The sequence below is a fragment of the Mauremys mutica genome, chromosome 1, assembly GCF_020497125.1.
Source record: "Mauremys mutica isolate MM-2020 ecotype Southern chromosome 1, ASM2049712v1, whole genome shotgun sequence".
Classification (NCBI taxonomy): Eukaryota; Metazoa; Chordata; order Testudines; family Geoemydidae; genus Mauremys; species Mauremys mutica.
In genome coordinates this window covers 173,486,554-173,509,009 of record NC_059072.1, presented here as the reverse complement: position 1 = coordinate 173,509,009, position 22,456 = coordinate 173,486,554, and the positions used below count along the sequence as shown (strand labels likewise).

General features: G+C 42.5%; 1 protein-coding gene across 3 annotated transcripts in view; it reads left to right on the top strand.

Annotated features, from left to right (window-relative positions):
- PROS1 (protein S) overlaps positions 1-22,456 on the top strand; it is a 54,354-nt gene that overhangs the window by 16,823 nt on the left and 15,075 nt on the right. For 2 of the 3 annotated variants that reach the window (XM_045001932.1, XM_045001933.1), the window contains 6 exons: positions 935-1,060; positions 6,239-6,360; positions 9,829-9,947; positions 12,260-12,449; positions 17,610-17,777; positions 22,124-22,292. In XM_045001932.1, coding sequence (XP_044857867.1) covers positions 935-1,060; positions 6,239-6,360; positions 9,829-9,947; positions 12,260-12,449; positions 17,610-17,777; positions 22,124-22,292 — 894 coding nt within the window. The remainder of the gene's footprint in view (positions 1-934; positions 1,061-6,238; positions 6,361-9,828; positions 9,948-12,259; positions 12,450-17,609; positions 17,778-22,123; positions 22,293-22,456) is intronic. The other variant, XM_045001934.1, reaches the window with a different exon arrangement.

The following is a 22,456-nucleotide window of genomic DNA, read 5'->3' as shown; positions in this document are numbered from 1 at the left end:
CTATCTGGTCATCCTACTCTTTATATAGGGAAAGGCTTGTGCTGCATTGCATCACTATAATTACTTGCAGGGTGTAGCCCAAAGGCCTTTTCATTGACTATAGATTTAAGTCTTTATTTTGGAATAAAATTCCAGGTAAAGGGCATGTGTTAATATAGTTAGCAGAAAAATGTGATGGCATTTTGGCAAGAAAATAGCTTACTTCATCCTAGTATTGCATTTCTTTACTATTCAAAATTTTTCTGTTGAACTGCACTAACTGGTATGGATACCATCGTCAGAGGATATAAAGGGACAGACCTTCAGGCTGGCTTTCACTGGGCTTCTGTTTAGTGCATGTACTTTTGTGGACACAAATAATCAATGGCACTGACTCCTATATAATCCCATTGCAATACTGCAGTCTGACAAATGCAGGCTCAAAAGTTGGTTGAACGGAGCTTGTTCATATACTTTTAATCCTTTAGAGCTAGATTGTGCACCCCCCTGGCTCATGTTGATGAGCCCTTGTTCACACAAGTAGTCCCTCTGATGCCAGAGAGGTTACCTGCTATTAATGAGGGCTCACCAATATAAGTAACAGCTGCACAATCTAGCTCTCAATCAGGAATGATGATGAACAGAGCATTACAGTAAACACATTTGTGCTACTTTTTCCCCTTTCAACCTCTGACACATTGTCCCTTTTCCTTGGATCCATAGTACAGCCTACAGAGTATCAAGGTACACAGAAGGAGACTTCACTTGGGGGCAAGGTAAAATTTCCTGCAGAATCCTCTGGAAGTCTCCCTTACAAAGGAGACTATGCCAAACCTAGCAAGATCTGCCAGAATTGTGATTTTGTTGTTGTTTTTGTTTTGCCCTTACAATCTTGAGGCAGGGTAAAATGTCATGAGAAAAAACTTTATTCTCAGTAACACTTCTGAATTTATAGACCGGGATGAATGTACGATACATCCAGACATCTGTGGGACAGCACAGTGCAAGAACAACCCTGGCAAATATAAATGTGAATGTGCGGAAGGCTACACATATAATTCAACTTCAAAGAATTGTGAAGGTAAAAGGTGGTTGTTTTTTTTTTTTTAAATAACTGCTGTGACAATTTGGGAAATCTGTCTATATGAAACTTACAAATTCTAGTTGATTTTATGAAATTGTTGCATCATTAAATGCCTCCATGAACATGGAATCAGCCATCTGCTACCATCTCTCCCAGGTCAAGGACAATAGAGAGTTGTTAACTTAAAACAGTTCCCATTCAGTTGGGAGCACCTTAGAACAATGGGCTGGCTAAAGTTTAGACAATCCAGTTATCTTATGTGCTTTGCAGAGAGTGGGGTTTGGAGCAGTGGAAGGGAACAAAGACACAGGATGTGTCAGAGAGAGGGTTTACAAACACAAAGGGTACACCCATCTCAGAGCCCAGGTCAAACTGACTCAGGGCTGGTCTACACTAAGGGGAAAAATCGATATAAGATACGCAACTTCAGCTACGTGAATAACGTAGCTGCAGGCTTGTACTTCGGGGCTGAAAATAGCAGTGTAGACTGGAGGGTCAGCCAGAGCCCAAATATCTACACTGCTCTCTTAGCCCTGCAAATCTGAGTCAGTTGACCTGGGGTCTGAGACTCTCTGTTGCAGGGGGGATTTTTTGTTTTTGTTTTTTTCTGCTGTGTAGATGTACCCAAAGACTGAGGAGGGACTCAAAAGGGAAGCTTTTTGATTACCAGATCAACTGGAGGCGAAGGATACTGACTGCAGGGGTCAGGGAAAGATCCAGTAACTGGGAGAAGCTGGGGGAGTGAGATTCAATACAGGGGACTTGGAGCCCTGGCAAGATAAGAACATAAGAAAGGCCGTACCGGGTCAGACCAAAGGTCCATCTAGCCCAGTATCTGTCTACCGACAGTGGCCAATGCCAGGTGCCCCAGAGGGAGTGAATCTAACAGGCAATGATCAAGTGATCTCTCTTCTGCCATCCATCTCCATCCTTCAGATACCAGCTGAAATCCCAAAGAATGCTCAAGGGTGGTAAGGAAACTGAGGAATGGTGTACAGGTGTTCATTGTTTTGCCTAGATCTGTATATCTCTTGTGCGGTCTAAAGTAAAGAGTGAGCGATTTAGAAATCCCTCTGCAAAGTCTGTTATTTGTTTTGTGTTTCTGAAAGGGTGAACTATAAACCAGTGGGTGACTACTCACAAGACAAGCTCTAGGGAAGGGCTTTGCTTACGCTACTGAAGTGTGTTGGGGGTCATTACGCGTGCCAAGGGCCTCGTGCAGCTGGGCTGTGGGGTCCATCCTCCATGCAGGGGTATATGAGACAGAGTTTGTGCCCAAGAAGTGTGCCAGAGAGTCTGCAGCCAGAGATTGTAGCTGGAGCCTACCCTGTGATCATGGGGGGCTTCAAGGCACACAGGCCCAGCAAGTGGGTCTAACACAGCAGCCTGGTGAGGGTCCAGCAGGGGTATCTCAACCAGGGCTGATACAATTGCTACAACATATAAAATAACTTTCTACTCACTTCTATGGGTATATTAATCACCCCATTTTGTGTCACTATCATTCAAATGTTGGGTGCTCATTGATATTGAGTCAATCTGGCTACTCTTCATAAAGGGTGCAAATATAATACTGGAGGGATTCACTCTCAAAATATTGGGACCTGAGACCGCCATTTAAAAATGGTCCATTCCTCTCCCGCACCCATTACACCTCCTCCATGCAATCTAATACACCTCTTCCTCGAGGTAACACTGTCCTTGGGAGCCAAAAAATCTTACCGCGTTATAGGTGAAACCGTGTTATATTGAACTTGCTTTGAACCACCGGAGTGCGCCGCTCTCCCCGCCCCCCGAGCACTGCTTTACTGCATTATATCCAAATTTGTGTTATATCGGGTGGCGTTATATCGAGGTAGCGGTGTATATGAGTTGTCAGAAGACGACTGTCCTTTCAGAAATTTTCTAGAGAGAGAAGAACATTTCTTTATGAAATCAGCATGTGGAAGAAAGGATCCCTCCAGAGAAAGTTACCGTAACTATTCATGCTGAAGGTTTATATATATTTAGCTAGTGGTAGAGCTTTGAAAAGGCACTGTACAAATATTCAAATGTCTAATTTGCCTTTTAAAAAAATATTTGAGTATTTGCAGATTTGATTCTGGTTCATTTTAATTCATCCCACCAGCATTAAGGTTTGCTATACAGTGGAAATAATGAAATTCCAGCCGGTGGGAAAAAAAAAGAACTTTTAGGATTTTATCTTAGGAGGAAATTTGCCATGTTTGCAGTTTAACACAAGCTCTTTATAGCACAGGGAGTGCTGTAAACACAAATGGTGACCTGCAGATACTGCCTTTTTATTATCACACCATAAATAAATAAAGAGAGACTTACAAATAGTTCTTTGCTAGCAGTGACATCTGTTCTCCCTTGCCCAATTACTGTGGAATTAAAGAGAGGATACTAACAGATTTGTAACTGTGTATACTAGGATAAAAAAGACACTATGGTTCCAAGGAACAATCTGAAATAGTTTCCCCCTCCCCTTGTGTACATTTAGGTTGTGTGGGGTTCTCCTTAAGTGTACATTTTACTTTTAAAATTGGTATCCTGAACAGTTATGAGACTAAGGATATTAACAAAAGCAGGGTTGTGCAGATGGACAGCAACTTAGCCTGTTTGAAGGTTGGCAACATGTATGTTTCCACTGTCATGTTGAAGGGCCAGATTCACTCCTGTGGATCAGTAACAACAAAGTTACACAAACACGCATACCTACACACAGAGACTATAGTGGTAGCTGCTGCAAAGAGAGGAGGTAGGATTCTCCTCCCTTGCCCCTGGAGAGGGCTGCTGCAGTATCAGCATCTCCCTCTTCTGGGGGTTCTGTGAATGGAAAGCAGCTGTAAAATCCAGTCAGGGTTCATAAACATCCCTCCAGTAGAAATTGCCTAGAATAGGTACTGACTTGGCCCATCCCCGTCCGACCACTTGTGTGGCTGTACCAGCCCACTACAGACACCCTGGCAAAGCAGGTCTTCCTGGAGACTAGTACTTGCTGCACCCCCTTGCCCTCCAAGCAGATATACCAACTCTGAGGCCACAGTTTGCATTGTCAGAATCCTGGAGGTGAATCAAACCTGGGGTTTAAAACACAATAGAAGTTGTTTTAAAGAATGACGTAAGCCCACTACAGTTTAACTTGGATATTGATCGTGTCTTCAGCTCCACACATCTTTATCCTTCCTGAACAGATTGTTTCTCCTAAACAGGCCCTTGGTCAACTAAACAAACAGCAAAAGACAGTAAGATTGGGCATTTTAATAGGTATAGTGCTTTTCCTCCAAGCATCTCAAAACCCTTCAGAAGTATTAGTTGTCTAGTCCTCTCAACACACCAAGGAAGTATCTGCCACGTAAATTATGGGGAACCTCTGGCACAGAGAGGTTAAATGTCGTGCTAGGTCACTCAGTGAGTCAGTGTCAAGTACTAGAATCAAAGCCAGGAATCCTGGGAACTAGTTTCTGGTTCTGCCCAATACATTATGCTCACCACTTTATAAAGTAGAGCTTAAAGAGGAGATCTTGAATTTAATTTTTAAAAACCTAGCATGCTACAAAACCAAATCATGTTTTAAAAATATATTTGCTAGCATGCTATCATTTATTTACATCAAAAGGGCAATGCATTTCAGAACCGGCATTGCAAAATTTCTTTATACATTGCCCTTAGCTCATGCCTACAAAGCCTCTCACCTCACGATAGATTTTGCTTGTTTTCATATTAGAAATGTAACAATTAAATTTGCCTTTCACATAACCTCTCTTTTCTACATTATTTATTGCACATAGCCAACAACATGAAAAAGGTAGTGGGTTTACCTCCTTAACAGCCAAGTGGTTTTTGCTTTTAATCTCCCTAAGTTGGTCTCCATAGACTCCATTTGAACTGTCCGGGCTTTGCAGCTTAGGAAAATTACTACATGTTAGTCAGAGGAAGTACCTCTCCCTCAGATGTGACTGTATAGAACTGATTTTGGCCTGATGTGAACAGACTCTGGGTATGTTTACACTTACAATTTAAAGCGCAAAAAGTCCCTTTTTTTCCACTAAAACCGCAAGAGCGTCTACACTTGTTAATGACTTTTTGCGGTGAAACTCAGAAGTTTCACCGCAAAAAGAAAACCACCTTCACGAGAGGCATACAGCTCTTACTGCTGTTCTTTTTGTGTTGTTGTGAAAGTGAAGACATGTTCCACCAGTGTAAACACCTTTTGGCCTCTGAAGGCTATCCCACAGTTCCAAAAGCAACCACTCTGGCCAGCATCTCCACTGCTCCAATGCACGGACGTGCACCCCTCTCCCTGTGTAAACCCTGGGAAGTTTGAAGCTTCCTTTTCCCTTGTTTGTAGATGTGGCGGGAAAGGAGACAGACAGCAGGAAGTTTTTTAAAAAAAAATGCCATGGAAGAAACAAGGAAGTAATGGGGCTCCTGAGACATGAAGCAGGGCAGCACGGGGCACTGAGCAGAGACCCAGAATGCCTTCTGCTCCCTCCCCCGCACAAGACCTATAGAGAGAGCTGCCCTGTGGGACAGCTGCCCTACAGCGCTGCTCTCATCAGCGATGGAAGTGCTGGTAGTGTACACGCTTTCTGATGCCTGAGGAATTGAGTGAGTACACAAACCAGCGCTTTACTTTCACTGGTTCCCTATCACTGATGAAACTTACAGCTCAAAAACTCTGTAAGTGTGGACATACCCTCTGTCTCTGCTCCACACAATTGCCATGTATACTGTTAGGCCGGTAGTAACTCTTGCAGCTTGTGAGCCCTTGGGTGGCACAAGAGGAGAGTGGCCCAGAACAGGTAGTAGTGATAGACAGGTGGCAGAAGTTCATTTATGTCTACTCCGCTCTTCTGCATTGCTCTGTAATTCTCAGCCATGCAGCTCAGCTTTGTAGCATCTCACATATCCGTTCAGCCTTGCCCTGCCTCACTGCACAGTTTCCATATCAGACTTGCTGGGGTTGTTCATCCAGAAGGCAATGTAAATTTCAGCCTGGAGAGGGCCCTTTAATATTTTAATACATCATCATCACCACCACCGACAGGATTCACATTCCAATACAGAACTGTCTTGCCCATTGTTGCATTAACTTAATGTACTTGTCTTTAGAACATTAAATGATTGTTCAGTCTAAGTCTCATGCAATGTGCTTCCGTTTCACTGCAGATGTGGATGAATGTGCTGAAAACACTTGTGCTCAAGAGTGTGTCAATTCTCCAGGAAGCTATGCCTGCTATTGTGATGGCAAGAAAGGGTTCAAGCTTTCTAAGGACAGGAAGCACTGTGAGGTAAAACTGCATAATGTGAGCTTGCTGGGGAAATTGCAGAGTTGGGTGTTTCTCCATGACAGGATGAGGTAGATTAGGAAAAGTACCAAAGCCAGTTTCAAAATTGCTGGGAAAATGCTGCAGGCTTTGAGTCGAGGCATGTTTCACAATGCAAATTCAGCAGTATAATTTACAGGGATTTGGATATCATTCAGTCCAGGTTCAGTTCCAAAAAAAAGCATCAAGAGAAATCTGCCTCAACTAGCCCTTTTCTACCCCGTACCCCAAAATAAGCCCCACGCCCTCCCCTCTAGAAGGTGGGTCCTCCTTGGCTTGGATGTTGACATGGAGGCCTCAGCGTCATTTTGAAAGCATGTTCACTTATTTCCCAGATTCTTCTTGCCATGAGAACTTCTTCCCACCTAGTCTCTCAGAATGACTCCTGGAAAAGCTGTTTGAGTTGATTGTTTTGCACAGTTTCAGTTGTCATGACTTTTTTTTTTAAAAAAGGGCCAAGCAGCGAGTGAATAGTTTCACCAAGTGCTAAAAAACACATTTCCCCTCCAAAAGAACTACTTTTAGATTCAAAGAATTTTCACATTTATTCTTCTTAATGGAAGAAACAGTGGGACTTCAGAGCATTTCAATGAAAGCATTTCCTTGTGAAGGCTTTTCTTTATACTACTTTGGCAGGAGCGGGCAGGTTGGGACCCGTAAGTGTGTTCAAACACCTTCCACCAAAAACAAATCTTTGCCATAGTAGGATGTAGTGGGGCTTAAATATTTCAAAGATCAAAGCCCGCTATTATGCTAGAACATATTTACTAGAACTTGGTATTTTTAGTTGCTAAGATTTAATACTTAGACAACACAGGGAGTAATTCCATTCCCTCCTGATAATGAAGTGGGAGGGCAGCTCCCTATGTCCCCCATTAAACATTACTCCTAACGCTGTTGTATGAGAGAGAGGTTTAGTAACCCTTAGGATTATGGGTATGTCTACACTTGCAGAGTTTTTGCACTATAAATTTCACCAGTGATAGGGAACCGGTCAAAGTAACTGGTTTGTGTACTCACTTAATTCCTCAGGCATCAGAGAGTGTTTACATTAGCAGCACTTCCATCTCCGATGAGAGCAGCGCTCTAGGGAAGCTATCCCACAGTGCAGCTCTCCAGTTTGACGATGGGTTTTGTGGGAAGGGGGTGTGTGATGGCGGGGCTTCCTGGGTCCCTGCACAGCCTCCTCTCCCCAAACACTGATAAGCTCCAATAGCTCAGCATTGCTCCAAGCAGGGGATTGTTTGGAGCAGGCATTGTCACCTGGCCAGATAAGTGAGCACTTGCCAAGAAAACAGGAAGGGGATTTTCAAAGTTCCTGGGGCTTTACAGTGGGGAAGGGTGGATGTCTGTTTAGCTGACAACAGAGCAGCAGAGCTGCTGTCTAGAGTGGTCACCTAGGCACTGTGGGATATCCTCTGGATAAAAGCTGTGTAAACAGGAATAACGTGTCTTCACTTGGTGCACATCACTGCAAAAGCATCACCAGTAAGAGCTGTACACCTCTCGTGGAGGTGGTTTTCTTTTTGCAGTGAAACTTCTGAGTTTCGCTGCAAAAAGTCATTGACAAGTGTAGACGCTCCCATGGTTTTTGCGCAAAAAAGGGACTTTTCCTGCTTTAAATGGCAAGTGTAGACATGCCCTAAGGCTAAAGAGTCTGACTCAGTATGTGGAAACCAGTTGCAGATCTTTTAATTGGAATAAAATCTGTATTATCAACAGTATCATGGCAAATCCCAAAGGGATGTATCCTCTTTGCAGATCAAGTGTTCCACCCGGTGTATAAAAAATTCTGGTCCAATTCTTACATATAATATTGTAATTCATGAGTTGTTCAACTACAGTCAGTGGAATTGCTGTACCATGAAAATTGTGCTAAATGAGAACCAAGCCCAAAGAATTTTGGGAAGTGTAGCATTAGCTGTGAGTTAGACAAGTGGTTCTCAACCAGGGTTACACGTACCCTTGGGGGTATGCAGAGGTCTTCCAGGGGGTACAGCAACTCATCTAGATATTTGCCTAGTTTGACAACTGGCTACATAAAAAGCACTACCTAAGTCAGTACAAACTACAATTTCATACAGCCAATGATTTGTTTATACCAATTTGTTTATTCCAACTGATTTTATAATTATATGGCACAAATGAGAAAGTAAGCCATTTTTCAGTAATAGTTGCTGTGACACTTTTGTATTTTGATGTCTGATTTTGTAAGCAAGTAGTTCTTAAGTGAGGTGAAACTTGAAGTACACAAGACACCTCAGACTCCTGAAAGGGGTACAGTAGTCTGGAAAGGTTGAGAGCCATTGAGTTAGACTATCCAAGTGCAATGTGTATAACAAAACACAGTAGTGTTTCACACCCAATTGCTTTGGTTCTGTTGCATCTGTGTAGAACAAATTATCTGATGTGAGATTAAATATAGGAGATTCAGTCAAAAATAAGTTCCAACTGTCTTTTTACATCTGACATCATTGTGGCATGACGAGACATAAAAACAGCAGTGCACATTGGGTAGTAGCTGAAATAACAATATAGTCATACAATGTCTGACCTATTTGAACTAGAGTGAGCAGATAGCAAGTGTGAAAAATTGGGACAGGGTGGGAGGTAATACAAGACAAAGCCCTGAATATTGGGACATCTGGTCACCGTAATTTAAACTGATATTATCCCTATATACAAGGATCACTCTGTCTATCACTGCAATACAGAAAGTATTCAGACTTCATACACAACACCACTGTGGAACAATGTAGGCTAGGAAAGCTGAAAAGTTTAAATAGGCAGAATGTAATTACCCAAATTTGATTTTGGCCCGGCCACCGGGATTAACCTCACAGTCTTACCTGGGATCACTAGTTGTGACTAGTGGCCAGGACCTAAAAACTTTTCATGTGTTCAGAGAAGACACCACATCAAGAGACATTGTACTTCCCCTGCCACTATGCTGGATATTAGTTCAATTCTGCCTCAAAGGAAAGTGTGGTGCTTATTCAAATCGAGACCACTCTGTGTATCACGCTAGATGTTTTAAATTTCACCCATCCAACTATCAACAGAACCAAACTGCTTAAATTAAGAGACTTGAGAATCCTAATGTAGGGTGGTAGGGATGCAGGTTGAAAGGAAATGGCTGTGTGCCTTGATTTGAATATTAAATACTTACAGTGTAATTACCAACTCAGATGAAAGTTGGAATCTATGAAACTATGTTACGACATTTATAGCCACCAATATTTTTGACGTATGGATAATGTAGAAAACTAAAATTTTATTTGTACTGAGGTATTCAGATTATTCAAGTATACTAGGTATCAAGTGTTTCAGGAAAATGTAACAAGCTAAAAGCCACAAAGAACTGAGGTTAATCTCTGAAATATGATGACACAAAAGTTATGACATGGTGATTTTTCCCTTCATTGTTTACAGGCTGTTCCAGTTTGTGTCCCTCTGAATCTTGAAAAGAATTATGAATTGCTTTACCTGGCAGAACAATTTATAGCGATCCCTGTGATGTACTTAAGGTTTAGATTGCCAGAAGTCACCAGGTGAGCATTTGCCATTGATAACACTATGCATGGACGTTTTGGGGATTTGTTTCCATTAATTCTCAGAGGGTGGCAAAGGGATTGTGGATTGCATGAAAAATTCACAGCATCTCCTCACTGGATAAGACGCCTTGTATCATGGCGGGGAGGACAAATGAACTTAGGTTCCTACATATAATAGCATGTAATAGTGGAGGCTGGAGTTATTTGAAAGTGGACGGACAGAAGTGAGGTGCTCAGAGCCACTTTACAGCACTGCTTAGTGGTCATATTTTATCCTTGAGCCACACCTTTAGTATAGTTCCTTCCAGTAACTCATCTGCTCAGCTGGATCTTAAGCAACCCTTTCCATTGGACAGGGGGCAGTAGCAGCTGACTGATGCAGCTACACAGTGGAGCAGGCAGCCCATTACTGTGATCTGTGGGAGAATGCACCAGCATCCGGGCCTGAGCTCATCAGTGGGTACAGAGCCAGATTGCTCCTACAGTGACAGCCAGTTGCTGCAGTTGAAGACAGAGATATAAGGACTGAAAGGGAAGCAAAAATAAACCTTAGGAGAAAGAGAATCAAAACAATCCTGAGACTGAGTGTGAAAAGGTAGAAAATGGATCAAAGGGGAGAGGAAGGAATATGAACTGGATGGAGGCCCCAGCAGTTTTTGGAATGAATGAGATTTCTTATCAGAGCAAGGAAGATGGTGTCTCACAATGACAGAAGCTTGCTGCCCCTCTGAAGGGAAGAGAAAGACATGGAAGATGATGGCAGAGATGTAGAAGGATATTGCAGTTCCCCAGGGGCCAGTCTTACAAACTGACTCAAAACCTGCTCTGAAGAATCCCCACTGGTGGTAGGTTTGCAGGGACATTTTGATCCAAACAGTTTCTATGGTATTTCACAGTAGGCACATTTCATATAGGTTTTTTTCCCCCCCAAAGTGTTGTCATTCCTTTTTCAGTCTTTAAAATCAGATGATGTTATAGAAATGAATATGCATCTCACAGTGTGCAGTTGTATATCAAAATGGTGAGCCTCAGGTGATGGTTCTGCTGCTCTTATGCAGGAGTTACCAACTGTAGCATGCTGTTCATCAAGTACTGAGGAAGCTAATGGTCTCCTGTGCTTTCTCCTACAATATTCCAGGCCATTGATGGAGCATAGTGTCTTGTTTTACTCCAATATCAATTTGTAGGATTTCCCCTTCAGATGTCATTGTCCTAGAGCGATTGCTAATGTTAGTAAGCTCTATATTGCACTTCAGTGTGCTCATTGTGGCACCTGAAAATGCAGGGTTGCCTTTGAATCACTGTCTGAACAATTTCAGAGGCGCCAACAGCAGAAGTTGTTGCATTTGTGATTTTTAGTGCCTCAGATTTAGATTTAGAGCATAAATACTAAGACATGCCATTGTGCCATGAATCAAAGGCGACCTGGAATTAATGCTCTCCTGGAAGATTTTTGAAAAGTTTGAAAGTGTCCTTAGCAGCTAACATCTTAAATAGTTACTTACAAGCTCAAAATAAGGAGTTTTGATAGAACCATGTTCAAAAGTCAATGTGGTTTACTGACTGGAGAGCTGAATTTGGAATCAGGGCACCTGCGTTCTGTTCCTAGTTCTGCCACCCACCTGCCGTGTGCCTTTCACAAGACACTTCACCTCTCTGTGCCTCCATTTCCCCCTCAAGTCGTTCCTCTGTCTTGTATATTTAGCCTCAAAGCTCTTTGGGGCAGAGAACTTCTCTCATGTTTGTACAGCCCCCAGAGCACAACAGGGTCTATAGGTTCTACAATAATAATAATTAATAATACCACCACTATTTATTGTTTATATTACCGGAGTACCTAGGAGCCCTAGTTATGAACCAGGATCCCATTGTACTAAACACTGTACAAACACAGAACAAAAAGAGCTACAATTTATGCACGATCATCCAAATGCCACCAATATACAGCTCTTTACCCTTATTCTGTTTAGGGAATAAGAGTGGAACTATCAAAGTCAGTAATGATGAAGCACATTTGTAGAAGATATTTGTGATAGATTTTTTTTATGGCACTCCTTACCATAGTGCTGGAACACCTCCCAAACAATTTACTTTTTCTTACAACACACCTGTAAAATAAGAGGAATTCTATAGCTACTGGATTCTGCCTATGATTAATCATAGGCATCCATTGGACCAGCTTGGATACAGAGTTGTCATTTGGAGATTAATATTTGCCTGCATAGCTAAATTATTAATGTATTGCACTGAGCTCTTCACTGTCTCATGTATCCTCTTCTCATGATTATGGTCCCTCTCCCATGACTCAGATTTTCAGCAGAATTTGATTTCCGGACATATGATACAGAGGGTGTTATTCTATATGCTGAATCCTCTGACAACACAGCATGGTTCTTGCTTGCTCTTCGTGATGGGAAGATCGAGATTCAATTCAAGAATGAACTTGGAACAAAAGTCACCAGTGGTGGCAAAGCCATTAATGATGGTCTGTGGCATATAGTAAGTTTTTTTCCTAATACCCTGTGAATTGTTGGCACTCTCAGGTGAAGTTGAGAAAAATTGTTATAGCGACTTTAAAAAAAAAAAAGTTCCAAAACGATTCCATAAAGATCTCAAATTTAAAGGCTGTTAAAGGTACAGTGGTAGCATTAGCAAACTTCTGAATTTCTTTGTGATACAAAGAGCCACTTTCTGCATGGTGCTTGGGGTCTATGCAGTAATACCTAGTGCATGATTGTGTGTGTAAACATGTTTATTCTGACGCAAGAGGTCCATGGGGTTGTTATTCCAAACACACTTGTTATCTTATGCTGGCCAATGCAGCTTGATCAATCAAATCAAGGCTAACTAAAGAAAATCTTTTTTTTTTTTTAAATCCCCAATTGCTGAGCATGGTGTGCCCAGAGCTACTCTAACTCAAGTCAGAAGGAATCTTAACATGAACTTTAATGGAAACAGCGTCTGTTCAATATGCCTACTATGTACAGAAAAAGAACACTAATGAGATTGCAAAGTCAGCTACTTAGAATTTAGGAAATCCCAGAATTAAGCTTAAATGGGCAACCTTAATTCTGGCAAAAAGAACAGGAGTAGTTATGTCACCTTAGAGACTAACAAATTTATTTCAGCATGAGCTTTCATGAGCTACAGCTCACTTCTTCGGATGCATAGCTGTAGCTCACGAAAGCTCATGCTGAAATAAATTTGTTAGTCTCTAAGATGCCACAACTACTCCTGTTCTTTTTGCGGATACAGACTAACACAGCTGCTACTCTGAAACCTTAATACTGGCATTTCCTCATTTTTGCATGCTTGACTTTGCAGCCTTCTTTTAAGGTTGTTTTTGTAGATACAAAAAAATCAAACCCAAATAATTTTATGTGTAATGCCCCCTGATGCATCAGCAGCACTTTTGAACAGACTACTTTCAGCACTGTCTCTACCACTCAAGTGCTAAACTATGCTAGCCACAAGAACATGCAGTTATCCTCTATCAGAGAGGTAGCCATGTTAGTCTGGTTCTGTAAAAGCAGCAAAGAATCCTGTGGCACCTTATAGACTAACAGACGTTTTGCAGCATGAGCTTTCGTGCCAACGAAGTGGGTATTCACCCATGAAAGCTCATGCTGTGTCATGGGTCTACCCTCACTTGAAACTGGGGGGTTTCAAGGTGAGGACCCGCATGCCACCATGTCAAAGGTCTCACCCCCACTTGGAGCTGTTTGGCTCCAATGTGGGGACCTGACTTGGTTTTCCTCTAAACTAAAATCCTAGTTTAGATCTAGTAAGCTGCCACAACCCGGTCAATTAGGAAATGTGAATTGAGACACAGTCCTTCCCCAAAATCCTAGGGGATTCCAAGAGCCCCAAATCCATGGAGTTCTTACACCCAGGAGAAACAACCCATTCCCCCTGCTTCCTCCCCCCTCCCTTTTCCTAGGAGAGATACCGGGATCCAACTACAGAGGGATACCTCCCCCTCCCCTTTCCCTGAGAATCCACCCAAGGAAAGACCAACAAGTCCTTAATAGAAAAGAATTTATTAAAGAATAAAAAGAAAATACAGAATCTCTATGAGCCCAAGCTGGACACTCATAGGGTATAACCTTATCAATCTCTGGAGAGAATCCCCTCTCCCCCTTTTCTCAGTGAAAGCAATATCAGCAAACAGGAATAAAGCATTTCCTTTAGCAAACACACAATTGCAAATGTAGAAATCAAATCATAAGACTACTTCGCCTTTCTAATTAATACTCACTATTAATTAGTAGAAACTACTCCAGGAGAACTTGGAGACATGACTGTCTTCTGTTAGATCCAAAAACAGTTCTCTCAAAGAACACAGACAAAAGCTTCCCTCCACAGAGATTTGAAATTATCTCATCTCTGATTGGTCCTCTGGTCAGGTGGTCACCAGGTACTGCATGTTAACCCTTTACAGGTAAAACAGACTTTAACCCTTAACTATCTGTTTATGACATGCTGCAAAACGTCTGTTAGTCTATAAGGTGCCACAGGATTCTTTGCTGCTTTTACAGTTATCCTCTGTAACCATAGAGGAAGAGGCACAACACATGGAGACGGCGGGTTACAGATCCAAGAATAGCCCAGTTTAGCGACCGCATCACTAAGTATATAGATTTGGCTGATTCTAACAAAGAGTGTGGCTAGGGGGGTGTCTACACAACAGTGGGGAGAGTGCTTCCCAGTTTGGGTAGAGACACACTAGCTCTAGTTGAGCTAGCTCACTAAAAATTCAACAAGGCTGCAGCGCCACAGGTCGGGGTAGCTCCCTGAGAACATACCCAGGGAATTCATAGATTCCAGGGCCAGAAAGGGACCATTGTGATCATCTAATCTGAGCTGCTGCATAACACAAGTTGTTGAACTTCACTGCAATAATTTCTGAAGCAGATATTTTGAAAAACTTCCAATCTTGATTTAAAAACTTGTTAGTACTGGAGAATCCACCACAATCCTCAGTAAATTGTTCTAATACTTACTTTCACTGTAGAAAATGTATGCCTTATTTCCAGTCTGAATTTCTCTAGCTTTTCTCTGCTAGATTGAAGAGCCCATTGTTAAATATTTGTTCCCCACATAGGTGCTTACAAACTGTAATCAGGTCACCTCTTAACCTTCTCTTTGTTAAGCTAAATAGATTGAGCTCTTTGGGTCTATTGCTATAAGGCATGTTTTCTAATCCTTTAATCATTCTCTTGGCTCTTCTCTGAACCATCTCCAACTTTTCAACATCCTTCCTCAATTGTGGACAACAGAACTGGACACAATAGTCTAGCACTGGTTGCACCAGTACCAAATACAGAGGTAAAATAGCCTCTGTATTTCTGCTTGAGATTCCCCTGTTTATGCATGCGAGGATCACATTAGCCCTGTTGGTTGCAGTAAAAGTTCATGTTCAGTCTATTATCCACCACATTCCCAAATCATTTTCAGATAGAGAGTCCTGCATCCTGTCAATATGGCCTACAGTCTTTGTTCCAAGAGGTATACAGCTGTATTTGGCCACAATAAAATGCACATTATTTGCTTGCACCCAGTGTACCAGGCAATCCAGATTTCCCTGTGTTGGTGACCTGTCTTCTTCATTATTTACCACTCCCCCAATTTTTTTGTCATTTGCAAACTTTATCAAAGACATTTTTATGTTTTCTTCCAGGTCATTTGATGTTAAATAGTGTAGGGCCAAGAACAGATCCCTTCAGGACCCCACTAGAAACACACCTGTTCAGTGATGATTCCCCATTTAGAGTTGCATTTTGAGATCTATCAGTTAGACTGTTTTTAATCCATTTAATATGTCCATGTTAATTTTATATTGTTCTAGTTTTTTTTAAATGAAAATGTTGTGTGATACAACATCAAACATCTTATAGATGTGAGTATTACTATTACCTTTATCAACCAAACTTGTAATCTAATCAAAAAAAGAGATATCAAGTTACTTTGACAAGATCTATTTTCAATAACTTATGTTGATTTGCATTATTATATTACCCTCCTTTAGTTCTTTATTGAGATCCATATTAGCCACTGCATTATCTTGCCCAGGAACAATGTCAGGTTGACAGGCCTATAAAAACCTGGGTCATCACATTTACTCTTTAAAAATTGGCACAACCATTAGCTTTCTTCTAGTCTTCTGGACCTTCCCTGGTGTTTTCAGCCTTATTGAAAATCAACATTAATGGTCCACCAACCTCTTCGGCCAATTCCTTTAAAACTCTTGAGTGCAAGCTATACTGACCTGATTTTAAAAATGTCTAACTTGAGCAGCTGGTGTTTAACATCATCCTAACATACTAGTGGAATGGAAAAAAGTATTATCATCATCATCATCATCATCTGATGAGACTACATTATGTTTATTCCAAATACAGAACAGAGATATTTATTGAAATGCCTCCTTAGTGTCCTGAACTCTGCTAGCCATAGATTTCTCCTTATATCACTTTGCTTTCCCTATCAATTTTCTACAATTCGTAACTTTTGATTTATATTCAGTACTATCAACTTCCCGTTTCTTCCATTTGTTACATATTATTTTAAAAGTTTTTTTATAGTTGCCTTCAGGTCCTTCTAAGCCAGGTTATTTTTTTAACCAACATGGCCTTCTCCCTTGATTATGGCTTTTTGGGCATCTAGTAAAGTCTTGTTAAACAAGCCCCAATTAGCCATTCACATTTTCTGATTAAGTTCTTCCTCCCAGCTTATTTGGCTCATGATTGTTTTCACCTTTGTGAAATTGGCCCTTTTAAAGCACCAAGTTGGGCAGGATTGTACTCGGGCAGCTAGCGGCTTGTGCTGCTACAGCCAAACTACTATTTTTAGTATGCTAGCTTGTATAGAGCTGAACATACACCCCTACCCTGATATAACGCTGTCCTCGGGAGCCAAAAATTCTTACCATGTTATATTGAACTTGCTTTGATCCACCGGAGTGCTCAGCTACCCTCCCACCCTCCCCGGAACGCTGCTTTACTGCATTATATCTGAATTCGTGTTATATCAAGTCGCATTATATTGAGGTAGAGGTGTATGTCTACCCGTGCTGGGAAGCATCCTGTCAGCTGCTGTATAGATATTCCCTAAATGGATTAGATTTAGTTCTGCCATATTGTTTCCTGGTCTCCAGTACAGTGCACCTTCCCTTAGACCAAAAGGATTTTGGTGGGTAACATCAGCAGCAGCAGATGAATCTTTTTTTTTTTTAATTTTGTCTGTGTTCCCCTCAGGAGGTTCAGTTCTTTGTGGCAGGCTGAATGAGATCCAGAGGAACATGCTCAATGTGGATGGAATGTTGAGCAATTTTAGAAGCAAGCAACACAAACTGAAAAATTACATTTTTCCAAAAACTTATCATTCAGCCAAGTATAGGTTTTCCTATACAAAGCGAGAGATACCTTGCCTTTAAAGTATTATCCCTCTGCCCAATTTCAAAATCCTGCTGCAAACTATTAGGAAAAATATATATATTTAAAAAGAGAAAGGCAGGTTTCTGGGTGGTGGGCTTTTGTTTTTTAAAAACTGGGACATGTTAGGTAACCTTAACACAAGGCTCACTACTCCTCCCTCTGTAATCAGTATGTTCAACATATATAGCGCTATACGTATATAGTATATTATTTTTAATCCTAGGTCTCAGTGGAAGAATTAGAACACAGTATAAGTGTAAAAATAGCAAAAGAAGCAGTGATGAATATCAACAGCCCTAGAAGTCTGTTCAAACCATCAAATGGCTTTCTGGAAACTAAGGTGTACATTTCAGGATTACCTCGCAAAGTCGGCGACACCCTCATTAAACCGGTAACTTAAAAATACCTCCTGATTAAGGCTGCTTTCTTGTTTGCTTCTCCTTATATGGTGGTTACCCATGGGTCACTAGGGAGACAAAATACAGGGAGGTATGTAGGTAGAAAATGAAAATGCCATTGGTGACATTTTCGTTTGAAAATGAGTATGTATGAAGCTTTGCGATCTGCCCATTTTCAGGTTTTAATTATAGAATCACAGCAATTAAAGCAGTCTCAGGTAATCTAATCAATTTTCCAGGGTCCTATGCAGGATTGTGCCTGAGAGTACATTTCCTAATCTCATTTTAAAACTCCCAAGCTGTATGGCCACTGGTAGTTATCTTGGGAGCATATTGTACAAATGTGCCCTTTCTTAGGGCCAGATTGTGCCTTGGATTGTGTGTGTGTGTGTGGGGGGGGGTTTGAAGGAAGAGCAAGGAGCCTTCATTTCTACCCTGCCCTACCCACCCTGCACAGGGGGCATAAATAGGGTGACCAGACAGCAAGTGTGAAAAATGGGGACAGGGGGTGAGGGTGGGGGGTAATAGGCACCTATATAAGAAAAAGCCCCAAATATCAGGACTGTCCCTATAAAATAGGGACATCTGGTCACCCTAGGCATGAGTCACTTGACTCACCCTTCTCAGCAGCTGTAGGTCCGTGCAGTCACCTCTCGTGCAGACCCAGTAATTATCACAGTAACTGGCAATCTCAGCAGAGAAGCAACAAGTGAATGGATTATGAAGACTGAACTTTTTTTTCCCATGCTAGAGGAGGGAAGCCTCCATTACCATTGCCCATACAGTATCTGTTCTTCATATGTGTAAAAGAATTTCTATCTAACACTTTGCATGTAGACTAGAAAATAATTTACATTTGAAAACAAGCCATCAGTCCACTAACAAAAAAAATTGCTTGTAATATTTCATTTTTTAAATAATCTGTTTTTGCTTGCAGCGTGACAGGGAGGTAAAAAGGTAAAAATGTTTGACTGCTTCTCAATGAATATTCTCTTACCCAATGTGAAATAATTCTAGAAATGTTTGGTCTGATGAGTCAAACTCTCAGCCAACAAACAATACTAATAGCCATGGCCCCCTAGCTATAGCGCAGTAGACACAGCCAAGTAGAAGAGGAAAGTTTGGCTACAGTGTTTGAACTTAAATTTTGATGCTGTCTATTCTTTGCTTGCCAGTGGTACCAAATGGGAAAAGCTTATTGGCTCAGCAGTGCTGACTGAAAGCTGCGCTACTGTATATGCCTTTGATTTCAAAGAGACACAAAGTGAGTGCGGGTGACAAAATACCAGTGAGGTAATATCTTTTATTGGACCAACTTCTGTTGGTGAGAGATACAAGCTTTTGAGCGATACACAGCTCTTCTTTAGGTCTGGCAAAGGTAGGTACTCAGACTGTCACAGCTAAATACGAAGTGGAACAGATTGTTTAGCATAAGTTGTTAACATATATTCTAAAAGACTATTCAAGGTGAAGTGGTCCCTTAACACCATTCCAGTGATGGGATAATAAAGTGTGGAGGGGAGTTAGTGGGTTACAGATTTTTGTAATAAGCCATAAATCCAATGTCTTAATTAAGACCATGATTTTTAGAGTCTAGTAAAGTGATGAATTTAAGCTCCCAGGCTCCTCTTTTCAAGGTACTGTGCAGGAGGATGAGGACTGAGAGGTCAGAAATGGAGTGACTGTTTTGTGAAAAAAGCGTTTACCATTGGGTAATACACAGGGGCGGCTCTAGGTATTTTGCTGCCCCAAGCACGGCAGGTGGGCTGCCTTCGGCGGCTTGCCTGCGGGAGTTACCCAGTCCTGCGGATTCGGCGGCAGCCTGCAGGAGGTCTGCTGAAGCCGCGGGACCAGCGGACCCTCTGCAGGCATGCTGCCGAAGGCAACCTGCCTGCTGCCCTCACGGCGACCGGCAGAGCGCCGCCCCGCCGCTTGTCACCCCAAGCACGCGCTTGGCGTGCTGGGGCCTGGAGCCGCCCCTGGTAATACAGTGTTTTTATCTTTTTATCATTTTTTTTTCTGTGCGAGGTCATTTGAGAGCATAGTGATTGTCTAGTTTCACACACATAGTTGTTGGGGCATTTGGAGAAGTAGATCACATAATGGAACGTGCCACCCAAACATCCCTGAGAGAACCTGCTTCACTGCAGAAAAAAAACCCTCTGATCACTCACCTAGTTGTCACTTACTCCTCCACAGTGGAAGCCATATGGAGTATCATTAAACAATTACAATCCATACTCAATGGGGACCACATTTTGAAAGAAATCTTCCCTGAACCCCCGCTTCTGGCCTTCAAACGACCCCCCCAACTTCATATCTGAAGCAAGTTTTCCCACAGACAAGGACTCCTCAACTTAAAGCAGCACCAGACCCTGCCACAATAGATGGAAAACCTACAGACATCTCTCTACTGCTACAATGATCGCCCTTCCCCGCCCACAACATATCATTCAAGATCCACGGGTCCGACCCAGAGCCATCCCTTGGGTAGGGCGAATCAGGGCGACCGCTCCGGGCTCCGCACTTTGGGGGGGCCCCCATGGGCTGGTGCGATTGACTGGTGCGGTCGGCCCCAGAAGAGACAAATCTGTCCCTTCCGCCCTGGGCCTCGCACCCCACTAGGGACAGCACTGGTCCTACCCATGCCTGTCACAATGTGGTGTACATCATCCAGTGCACTAAATGCCCCCCAGTGATAAAAGACAAAAATACCATATTACCCAAGGGCAAACACGTCTCACAAAATGATCACTCCATATCTGACCTCTCAGTCCTCATCCTCAAGGGAAAGATGTAACTTTAAAAAAGATGAGCCTGGGAACTTAAATTCATAACTTTGCTAGGCACTATAAATCAGGGGTGGGCAAACTTTTTGGCCCGAGGGCCACATTAGGGAATAGAAATTGTATGGGGGGCCATGAATGCTCACAAAATTGGGGTTGGGATGTGGGAGGGGGTATGGGTTCTGGGGTGGGGCTGAGGAGTTTTGGGCTTAGGAGGGTGTTCTGGGCTGGGACTCATGGGTTCGGAGGGTGGGAGGAGGATCAAGTCTGGGGCAGGGGTGCAGGAAGGGATTCGGGTTCTGGCTGAGGGTGCGGGCTCTGGGGTGGGGATGAGAGGTTTTGGGAGCAGGAGGGTGCTCTGGGCTGGGATCCAGGGGTTTAGAGAGTGGCAGGAGATCAGGGCTGGGACGGGGGTTGGGGCATGGGGAGAGGCCCAGGGGCATGGCCCCCAACCCAGCACCCCCTCGGAGCGGGCTGAGCCGCGTGGTACGGCCCCAACCCAGCCCCCTGGGCGTAGCAGGGCTGAGCCACTTGGTGCGGCTCAGGGGCCAGCTGAAAACGGCCCACGGTCCATCGTTTGCCCACCCCTGTTATAAATCATGGTTTTAATAAAAACTCTGGGTTGATGGTGTATTCCAACAATCTATAACTCATGCACTAACTGTCCCCGTTAACGGACCACTTGACCTTGAATGGTCTCTTAGAATGTGTTAACTACTTATGCTAAACAGTCTGTTCCACCTTTTATTTATCTGTGAGACTCTGAAGGCAAGTCTGCACTACAAAATTAAGCCACCGCATGAATTACATCGCTTTTGCATGGCCACATTACTCTCCTTATTTTTGTGGTGCGTGTCCTCACCAGGAGTGCTTGCACTGATTTAATTGTCAGTGTGGGGTGGTTTCTGAAAGGCAGCAACAGTTGATCTAAGCAACAACCTAATTACATCAACCTAAGTTCTACGCCTCTCACAGAGGTGGAGTTATTAAGTCAGTGTAGTGAATAAGTTACATTGGTGGGAGCTACATTTTAGGCAATGTCTACACTACCGCTTATGTTGGCAAAACGTATGTTGTTGAAGGGTGAAAAAAAGCTGCATTGGCACAGTTGTGCCACTGTAAGGTCTCTAGTGTAGACATAGCCTCAGTGTAGATGGTTACAGAGTTAGGTTAAAGTGAGGCAGCTTATGTTGACCTCTCTTTGCAGCGTAGACCAGGCCTGAGTACTTTTCTCAGACCTGAAGAAGAGCTCTTTGTAAGCTAAAAAGCTTGTTTCTCATGCCAACAGAAGTCAGTCCAATAAAAGATATTACCTCATCCACCTTGTTCTCTCTAATATCCTGGGACCAACATGGCTACAACGCTGCAAACAACAATTTAATTCGAAGACAGCTCTGAAGATCAGTGCTGTAAGCTATGGCATTAATATAACTTTGCATTACTGTTCACCAGAAATAAATTGTCATATCAAGTAACTCATTCTCTGTTGATTAGCAATGTTTCTAGAGTAAATCTGTATGCAACACAAAAATCTGAATGTAACTCTTCTGCAGCTTAACCCTCGACTAGATGGGTGCATTCGTGCCTGGAACCTGATGAATCAGGGAAGTTCAGGCATAAAAGAAGTTATTCAAGAAAAACAAAGCAAACACTGTTTAGTAACTGTGGGGAAAGGGTCCTACTACCCTGGCACTGGCATGGCACAATTTCATATAAACTATAGTAAGTATTTTTCTGCCTTCTCCAACATTTCTTTATGCTAGACTGATGATTGAACTAATGAATGGCAAAAGAGTATGGGCTTCCCTCATGCACCCTTGACTTGGGCAAGGTTCCCACTAATTTCAGAGGGAGTTTTGCTTGAGTAATGAGTGTAGGTTCTGGCC